The sequence below is a fragment of the Echeneis naucrates genome, chromosome 8 (assembly GCF_900963305.1).
Source record: "Echeneis naucrates chromosome 8, fEcheNa1.1, whole genome shotgun sequence".
Taxonomy (NCBI): domain Eukaryota; kingdom Metazoa; phylum Chordata; class Actinopteri; order Carangiformes; family Echeneidae; genus Echeneis; species Echeneis naucrates.
The window spans coordinates 2330545-2340864 of NC_042518.1; the positions used below are offsets into that span (position 1 = coordinate 2330545).

At 44.7% G+C, this 10320-nt stretch overlaps 1 protein-coding gene across 1 annotated transcript; it reads right to left on the minus strand.

Annotated features, from left to right (window-relative positions):
• Positions 1-255: 255 nt before the first annotated feature.
• On the minus strand, positions 256-10093 carry LOC115048122 (protein kinase C and casein kinase substrate in neurons protein 3). Its single transcript, XM_029509419.1, has 10 exons — positions 9901-10093; positions 7765-7832; positions 3938-4094; positions 3618-3853; positions 2928-3083; positions 2611-2786; positions 1492-1612; positions 1344-1414; positions 1176-1255; positions 256-865 (listed from the first exon to the last, which is right to left on the minus strand). Exons 2-10 carry the CDS (start codon positions 7822-7824, stop codon positions 756-758), a joined length of 1167 nt encoding a protein of 388 aa, XP_029365279.1. The 5' UTR covers positions 7825-7832; positions 9901-10093; the 3' UTR covers positions 256-755.
• Between the last annotated feature and the right edge of the window lie 227 nt (positions 10094-10320).

Below are 10320 nucleotides of genomic sequence, written 5' to 3' on the forward strand. Positions count from 1 at the left end.
AGCAGGGAGGGTGAACCCAAACAAAAGCTGCAGGGCTGAGAGGAAAACAACGAGTTCACATGGGGGGGGGTTACTGCTCTGTTTGACCCTTTAGCCTCTCTACTGTAACACTGTTAGGACAGAATATCAATTAAATAACGTTTTGTTTTGCTTAAACAAAAACTAAATTCAAACTGAGACAACTCCGGAGTTCCTGGAATGCGTGCTGCTGCGTCTCGGCCGGTTTCTTCCCGTACCTGACACACACAGATAAAACTGATGTCCATCTTTTTTTCTTTTTTTTTTTTTTTTTTTGGCCGAGGGTTTCGAAAGCACAACAGCCACATTCCTAAAGTTTCCAGGCTGTTCCTTTAAAGCACAAAACGACAGAGAGCTAAACTACATCCATCAGGCTGCTTCAGATTAATTATAATCACAGTATCAGCATCACTTTCTTCATATGTTGTGAGGCCTTGTGAGCATTTTAATAGCGAGTTGAGGTGCAGGAGCAAAAAGAAAATAAAATGGCAGTCCTGTAAAGTCATTTCAGCACCAAATGTTTAGATACATATAATCTACTTTGAGAGTCCAGCATACTCGTTCCTTTACATTAAAGCATTGATATCGTATGGCTTCAGTACGAGTGGTCTGTGTGTGCTGTATATATTAAAACTTTTGACAGAATCCTTCGAGGTTACACAACCCGGGAAGTGTTTTTAAAATCTTTGGCAAACAGCTACGTGGCATGGCTTCGTTTCTCTGACGCTGGAAATCAACTACACCACCTCCACGTAGTTGGCCGGGTAAAGCCCTTCCCATCCTCCGTCCTTCATCCCCCGACACCAGCCCTGATCGTCCTCATCCTCAATCTTCAGAAATTCTTCACCTGCAGCGAGAAACAGACATTCGATTTCTCTGCTTCATCAAAACTTTTCTAAAATTAAGGTAAGATGGATATTATTCTTCCTATCTGGTAACAGGGCCCCAAATCTTTTCATCACTTACTGATAGCATTAATTATCAATAAGAATAATAAAAAAAAAACTGCTGATATTCTTATGGTCAGTTTAATAAAATCATCTCAGATCTACTAATCAACTGAAAACACAGACAACTGTTCTCCAAATGACACCAATACATAATCTGCTGCATCTCCATATATTCATTTATAATTCATGTGTGTATATATAGTTTACCTGCTTTAAAAGACAGCTCATCCGTCTCTTGGCCAACATAATCATACAGAGCTCTGACTCTGACTCCTCCAATCATCACACTGCAGAAAGAAAAACCCCATAAAGTTCAAAGGTCATTTCTTCCAGATAACGTCCTCTTGGCTAAATCTACATCATAAGAAGGTTCACCTTCTCTCTATTGTTCCTTTCTTTTCCACGTCTTTCTTCCCTTTTTTGGTTTTCTTTTCTGGTGCCCATTCCTAAAAAACAGTGAAATAAAACTTTTGTTTAACACGACAACCGCAAACAGACAGTGATCTATTTTTCCTTTAAATACCTGGAAGTGAGGCCAGTCGGTGGGCATGCCGGGGCCGTGGGTGTTTTTCCACCAGCGCAGGTCTTCCTGCTCATCGATGGCCATCAGCGTGTTGTGGAGCTCGTTGTAAACGGCTCTCACACTAAACACAACATCATCTGTTATCTGACGCTCCTTCGGGTGGGAAGCTGTTTCTGCCATACATTTCTACCTTCAGTCTGAGTGTTGGTAAAGTCAGCGTCCTCATTTCGCTCAACAATCAGCCTCAGACTGATGAAGTGGCGCTGCTTTAATTGAATTCGCATTTTATAACACATCATCATCAGCACAACGTTAAACACACAATGAGCAGGAATATATGCTGCACACTTAATGTACCATCTGGATAGTTAATGGAGTGATATTTGTTTAAAGTCACTGATGTTTCTTTGATGATTATACAGGAATAAAACCTTATTTAAACATCTAATTGCCACACAATCTGCCTGTGGTACCATCCCAAGCATTTTAAATATCAGACTAAAATTAAGAAGATTAATAGAGTATATAATTCCTCTCATCTGCCCGATGTCTCCCTGCGACTCCTGAACATTTTTTTAGATAGTAATTGAGTTGCTGTCTTTGTTGTTATTTTCTTTATTAGAGTTGAAATGAGCCACTGATAAAACACTCATGTGCTAATAAGTAGTGGAAGGGCATTTAATCAGAGCCAAATTGAGTCGGATTATTGATTTGAATGCAGTTAGCTCTAAGGTGACAGCCATTCACCCGTGCCGGGTCGTCAGCTGCTTTTCTTCTCCGTGCCCACACACGCAGCGTTTTAATAGAGATGTTCATGTTCTCTTTTTTTTTTTTTTTTTTTGACAACGTGACAAGTATGAACACGCTGACACTTTGTGTTAGCCAGCTGTCACTTCCAGGCTGCTGCTATAATTCTGATTTTAGAACCACAACAAAGTCACCAAACGCACAACGGCCGTGCTGAAATTCCAGCTGTATTTACTCTCACATCATCAGCGAGACAGAAGGTAGTCATCAGCATAGAAGAAAAAGGTCAACCTTTAAATCAAGTCTTTAAATCGTCGCTTGCTCTGGCCAAAGTGCTGTAACGTCGTCAGGTATCACACCATCAACACTCACCTCTCGTTGTTGGTGATGTCCAAATGCTTGTGGATGGACAGCAGAGCCTGTTTGAGGAAGACGATCCTCTTCCGCTCCTCCTCCTGTGATTGGTCGAAGATGGACTCCATCTCCTCCATGTAGCGAGGAGCGTAGCGGTTTACTTCCTCCAGGACTTTCTCATAGCGGGAACGAACCTGCAAACGTGAACATGGCAACAAAACAACCACAAACGACGAAAGGTTAGAGAGATAAACGAACCCTAACCCAAATGATCAGATTTATTATCACACTGGCAATTAAAAGCCAATGAAACCGGCTCAAAGTGTGCTTCTCACTTTCTCGGCCTCCTGCTGCACCAGCTCTCTCTCCTCCTGGATCTTCTTCTGCTTGTCGATGGCGACGTCTGGGTTTCCCTGAGCGTGGGCCTCCCGCTCCCGGGCCACCTGCTCCTTCCGGCTGGCCTTGTGGTACGCCCTCCTGGCTTTATCCAGCTGAGGAGCAGACAGCACGCACTTTCAGAAGGAGCATCTTACTGATACCCCGAATAAAGCCGTTCCTAAATAGCGATGCGTTAGAGCACCCTGGTATAAAAATAGGCCTCCAATTGAAGCCATTTACTGAATGAGCAGCCGTTTGTCACGTTTCAGTCACTGTTAGTGTTGATTCCCTGAAGGGCTGGTGTACATTTTTGATGCTGATGTGTAAGACTGTTTCTGATGGATGTCTTCGTGTCCTCGGCTGCTCTCAGATTTCAGATTTAAACAAAGCTCAGAGCTTCTGATGTGTAAGACAAACAAAGAAGACAGTTTCAGGCTGAAAGCTCTCAGATCAGTGAAGCACATTGAAGGGAGGAGTGTTTTAAAAGGATTTAAGAACAAAAAGTCAAATTTCTCCAACAGAATGGAAACAGCTCCTAGTTTTTATTTCCAACCTTTAGTGGACTTCCTGACGGGAAATGAGACAAAATCTAATTCTGTGTTATTCCAAAGAAACATGAATGCATGAAAATATAAAACAAAACAGACCTTCTTCAGCCTTTTGGCCCAGGGCTTCTGAGCACGTGTGAAGCCCATTTCAGTGTCCTGGGACTCCTTGAAGCCTCCGAAGAGCTTCTTGTGGAAGGAGTCCTTCTGCCAGGTCCGGACCTGGTCTCCATCCTCCGACACCAGAGAGCGGCAGATGGAGGCGTGTAAGGAAGCTAGCCGGTCAGCGGAGGACAAAAAACACTGCCAGGCCTTCTTCAGAGATCCATACAGAGGACCTGAGAGAGGAGGAGGAGGTGGAGGTTACACACTGCTGTCCTAATCCAACAACTCTACGACAAAGCTTCACGATCAGGCCTTACTGGAGTCCACCACCGGCTTCCACTTGTTGCTCCACTCGCTGAGCTGCTGGGCGTACTGCCGCTCCACCCGAGCTCGCTCCTGGAAACACGCCACGAGGTCGTTGCAGGCCTGGAAAGAGTCTTCTGTTCGCTTCACCGTGCGCTGATAGTTCCCCGGCTGCCAGGACACAAAGAGAGAGGAAGCTCTGCTGTTCACACCTGATAAACAGCCGAAGGAGTGGGGGGGGGGTCCAGACCACTTTGTCCTTTAAACCCAGGAAACATTCATTATCCCCCCCAACAAAGACTATCCTACTTTCTTTTTGGTGTCACAGTTTTCTTGGCAGAGATCAGGCAACATCTGCTCAGCGTTGATTCCCAGAACCAGAACCTGATTTAGGACAAACTAACCCTGAACATTAAAATAGTTCCTCCACTGTTACTGTGAGCAGACATCCTATGGACAGATTAAAACAAGCTGTCACAGCAGCAGGGGAGCAAGAGCTTTGGTCTTTTTATGTGACTTATCATTTTGTTTGCTTTATGCTAAGCTAAGCTGCTGGTCTATCTTACACATTCATTTCCTTTCACAACCCCCCCCCCCCCATGCCACAAACAACACTTTGCTTTTCTTGTGGTGAGCGGCGGCTCGGGGTGTGGTCGGCAGGCCAAGACGGCCCAGCCGTGAAAAAAAGGAGAAAGAGAAAGGCCAGACGGAGGCAGGAGGGCAGCGGAGTGGAGCACTGAGTGTAATAACATATCTGAAGCAAGTGTGTTGTTTGTGGATGTGGAATCTGGAAATCTCTCTGCAATTTTCCTGGCAGCTGCCATCAGCTCCGACTCAGCACTCACTCCCACTCTCTGATTCGCTCTCTGTCAGAGTCTGTGTGCGACTGAGTGAGTGACACACCGAGACAGCTGGGTGAAGCTTTGTGGACAGGATGTGTTGTCATGTTGTGTTAAATCATTCCAGGGAATTCTCTTATTGTAAATACCATAAAATGAGAAAACAGAGCGGGAGTGATGGAGCTCCACATGCTGCTTGGTCTGCTCCATACTGGATCACAAGAAAATCTGAACCCCATAATAATGTTATTTCTTGTTATTTCTTCCACCTGCTGACATGTTTTTAATTTACTCTGAATACATCGCACACAGCAGCCAGTCCGCAGTTTCCTGAAGCTACATTACTCACACCTTTCCTTTTATTCATTAACAACAACGGCTCACTCTGTGACCTGAATCTTTGTGTTTCACCACTAATGGAGAGCTCCTCCATCCTAATGGGACTCTTAATTAGCAGTTAATTAAATGCAATTGCACCGGAGAGGTCGGTCAATTAAGTGTTTAAACGTTAAAACTTGTTGGTGGTGTGAGAAGAAATTGAAGAAGATGAATATTCAGTACGTTTTCAGCTGCAGGTAGATTAAAGATTAAACTCAGAGCTCCAACAGAAGACTAAATCCATCTAAGAAATATAATTTTTTTAGGATTGCTTAAAGGTCGTATGGAAGAATGGTCTGAGTGGGCGGGGTCTGGGGGGGAGGCGGGAGTGACTGGCTTGTTGTGACATCACAAAGTTCCAGGCTGTGCGCTTCATAGAGAACACATAAACGCCTCATTCTCACATCTTTAAACATGTTTAGTTTCTTCGTGAGAGAAGCCTCAAGTGTCACCTGCTCATCACATATTTTCAGGTCTGCAGAAACAGAAGATTTATATTCACAGTGACGACCTTGAAAGGAAGCCATCAGACCACTCAACATGCTTTTAATGAAACAGTTAATCAAAATCTACTGGGGGGTTGGTGATTCTCCTCAGTGCCGCCCCCCATTGATTCTCTCCTTCCTTTCTTTCTTTCTGTCGGCCTCTGTTGTGGTTTGCTCTGAATCTTTTCGCTCCCGTCTGAGAATTAATCAGAAACAGCTGAGGAATCCAGTTTGAGGCCAGAGGCAGCGCTGCAGAGACGCAGTTGGCCGATCTCTGGGGCCAATGAGGAATCAGCCTGGGCGAGAAAAAAAAAGGCCCCAGAAACCTCGACTGAGAGTGAAAGAGAGAAAAAAATCATATTTCACGGATATAACTGATCATATCCAGACTATGATGCACGTCAGTGCAGAGAGAGAAAATCACTTCTTTTATATCATGTGCCGTGAAGCTGGTAAATCGTCAGGATGAGTCAGCTCATCAGTTTTCCATATTAAAGCGCTGGTCGATCTTGATCAGGAGCAGGGTGACGACAGCTGCCTGCTCTACAGATGTGATCTTTTACAGTCTGTGAGGGCTTAAGCTTTTATTCATATTTTACTGTATGTTGCAGAAAAGATAAAGTCTGAGCAGAAGCTCAGACGGCGCACAGCAGCAGCAGCAGCAGTGGCTGTTAAAGTCAGAATCGGAGCTGCAGCAGTTGTAGTATTAAAAGAAATAGCTGATTTTTACTTAAAACTCCTTGTGTTAACAAAACATGTCCATTTTATTTGTCTCTGCTCAGCAACACACAGCAGAAGAAGAAACCAAAATGTTTATCTTCATCAGGCGAAGCAGCCGAGACCACAGCTGACGATATCCTGAGCCTGCTGCAGGTTTTAAAACACAATCATCTTTTGTTTTATGGAACAGAGAAGCCAAAAAGAAGAAGACACAACACATGAGCCCGAGCATGCAGCGGCGGCAGCATGTGTCCGTCATGAATGGCACACACAATCTGCTGTAATAGCAAACCTCCCGACTGACTTTACAAATACACAACAGAAGAGCCAAAATTTCCAGCATAATGACAGACAGCCTCTGAGCACGGCGGCAGGATGACACAGGCCGGGAAACACAGCCAGCACTGCAGGACGCTGCCAGAATTACAGGAGGGGGGAGATGAAAGTGGGGCAGCACATCGAGGCCAACGGGACACAAAGCCAATATTAAAGTGGCAGCACACTCAAATTAGACAGTGGGGCCCTTTGGATGTTGCAAGTGTTTAAAATGTGGTGGCAAACACACAGCGGTGTAAACAATGCTGCACACAAAGGAAAGTCTGGTGGGGGGGTGAGGGGGGGGGTCTGTCCCTGCTGCAGTTTAAATCCATTTAATTTAAAACAAGAAATATCATAAAAATCACAGAAATGTGTGCTGGTTAATCTCAAACTGTCCGGATTAGAGCTGCTTATGTAAAATTAAGTTTTGCTTAAAGCTGCAGCCGGTTAGCTTAGCATAACGTAAAGACAATCAGCAGTTCCAAAACCCAAAAAAACAACTCTGGAGTTTTGTCTCAGCCAACAAATCTGCCTTCATAACTTTTTATCTCAACTTTTTCTGAGCAGTTTAAAGGACTTGATGATGTCTGGTGCAGTTTTGGTCCAGGTCTAGGACCTACGCTCATCTGGGATTCAGTTCAGTTCAGTTCCAACCCCTCCTCTCGACCTTTAAAGGACAAGCTGTATCGCTGATGGTTGTTTCCAACTGATGTCAAATTATTCCTTGAAGTCATTTTGGACAAATCCATCTGCCAAAATGAAATTTAGAAGAAGCTAAAGCTAAATGTTATCCAGCATAACAATAACGTCTAACTGAAATAGGAAAAAAAAAGTAGAAGAAAGTCTCTGTTTCCTTCGAGACGTGACCCCCGAGCGGTTCGCTTTGTCGGGCACGCACAGAAAATCAGATGCCTAATGAGCTGAACAGTGTAACACAGTGAAACCCAAACGGGGCAGCTTCAAAATAAAAGCATGGCCTCGTTTACACAGATACAGAGTCTGACCTGAAACGACTGCACGTCTGCTTTGACTGGAAGGTCACTGAGGCGGTGTGCGTCCACACACACACACACACACACACACACACACACACACACTTACCATCCAGAAGCTGCGATTGTTGGCATCTTCAGGGCTGTTTTCTGAAGGCAGCGTCGACATCCTGTTCTCTGAGAGAGTAGAGAGAATTGATGTGAATTGAACTGAATTGAAAAAATTCATTTTTTAGCAAGAAGCAAAGCAAGCAACAGAAAATGGAAAAAAAATGTAAAGTTATAAAAGTTCAAAAAGGAGTTGGAAGATAATGAGCTCAGACTGAACATCCTGTAACTTCGGCGATGTAGATTTCTGGTGATTTGTATAAAAAAAAATCAGCCTCCTAAAACCTGGTTTATCAGTCACTTAGACAAAACATAAGACTGCAAACTTTGTTCTCACATGACTGTCCCTCCAACTACACTGTGGACTATTATCAAATCAGGACCACAACCAGCACCAAGAACCACATCTCCATTAGGAAACCATTTCCCCTAACAGAGTGTTTTATTTTTTGGCAGATGTTCCCACAGTCCTGTCAGATGAACTCAAGTAACCCTTCATCGACTGACTAATGGAACGAGTGGATATAGAAGCAGGACTTCATGGTATTTTTACGGACAACTGAACAGTGAGTGCCACGGTGGGTTTGGTCTGTGAACCACCATCAATGTTTGATGACCTACAGTCATTGAGTTGGTCGCAACTTTCCCTGTTTGAGCTTTTTAAATCGAATCTTTAACCTTTTTTTGTTGTTGTTGTAAAAATGACTCGGTCTTTCCAAAGCGGTCCTGTCAGGACTGATGTGAAACAGTAACGGTGTTTAACAGGTGGCGTGTACAGTAAATCTGACCCAGGCCGTGTACAGTACATGGAGGCAAGCCATCACGCCAACATCTGCGAGGAGGGACGCTCCTCCAGCTTTGAAACACGAGCTGTCCTAAAATAAACAGGGGCTAAAGGTCATCGGCACTCAGCTTCTTCCCATGCTCGTGGCCAGAACTGTCCATGGAGATCCTTTAAAAAGTTCAGAGTTGTTTGTGTTGCATTTGGTTTCATTCTCTGAGAAAGAAACTTTTCCAGTTTAATATTTAACCGCCTTCTGTAGCGTTGGAGCCTGAACTCCACGCAGACTCAGCCTTCGTGTTTTGCAGGTTTTCCTCCCTGCAGTCATCTCTGTTAGACACACAATTAGATCCAGTGATTTCCCTGAACATCCTGCTGTTCACGGGCATCACATGCTCCGCTCAGAGCACAACAGCAGGCCTCTGCCCGCCTCGGTCCTCGTCCTCGCTCCTCGCCGTCCACTTATACGGCCCCAAAGCGTGCAGGAGGTCGCACAAATAACAAATGGCCTCTCCTTTTTAACCTTCCACCCCGACTTCCTGTCCGACCCCCACTGAACGGGTTTCCTCTGTCTCAGGACAGAAGACTGTTGAGGGGGTTGGGGAGCATCAAACAACATCTGCAAGTTTAATCTGTAGTCTCCAAACTTTGTGCATTTAATGAGTTTTTCTCTGACAGACTCACCACATGAAGGAAATAATAACTCCGTTCTTTTACGTTGCTCAACTCTCAAATACGATTTCACACTCTCTGTTTAGTGTGCCGCTCTGTATCCGTGGGAATCAGTTTGATGGCACCACAGGACTTTCAAAAACCATTTTAGAACTTTTAAAATCAATTTAAATGTCTGCCAAGAGGATCCAGGTGTTTAAACTTAAGTCTGTCATTTTGAACAGCTCTTTAGATATTTGTTAGGCATAGCCTGATATTCTGAGCTCACTTTGACGGGGAAATGGGAAAATATGCACCATGTAACTGAACTTGCTGCCTCAGTGTTCTTTAGGCCCAGCAGTGTAAACTTACCACCTACGAGTGCGACTCTAATTCCACCATGTGTGCTCCAGACTTTTTAAAATCTCCTACGTCAGGCAGGAAACGTGTCCTCCAGTGTTTCCAGTAACTTTCATTAATCCGGACTTTCCCTACTATTTACATGAAAAACCAGATGAACCTAAAGTTCATTTGGTCCCAACCCAACTCTTTCTGCCTGGAGTCTGGCACACTCAGTCATTCACTCCTCCCCCCGTCCCCGTTTCATCTGTCACACATTGCACGGAGGAGATATTTAGGACCGAATGAACACACCGGGCAGAAATAGGAGATCTCTGAAATGCAGCCGCTCAGCCGTGGCCTTACCTCTCTGAAATTTGGGGCCCTCTCTGCTTCAACACCCCCTTTTTCCTCCTTTTTGTTTTATCTGCTTTAAACTTCTGCCCCCCCTCCTCTGACAGATTTCAGTGCAGACTCTCCGGCTCTTCTCTTCTTCGACCTCTCCAGCTTTGCTTTTTCCTCCCGTTCAGGACAGCGCTGCTCCTGCTCTTCCCCTTTCTTTGGCCCACTGTTTGTGTCAGATGAGTTGGCTTCTTTTTTTTTTCCCTTCTCCTCCCTCCTTCCCTCCCTCCTCCCTCCTACTCCCGCTCTCTCCAGAACAGCTGCAGGGAATTTACTCTCTTGTTCTTTGTGCGTCACACGTCAGAAGTCGCCTCTTTGCTTTCATTCAATCGCTTCAGCTCCCTCACAGTTAATGAGGTGACTTGCGTCGATGTTTAGCTGTTG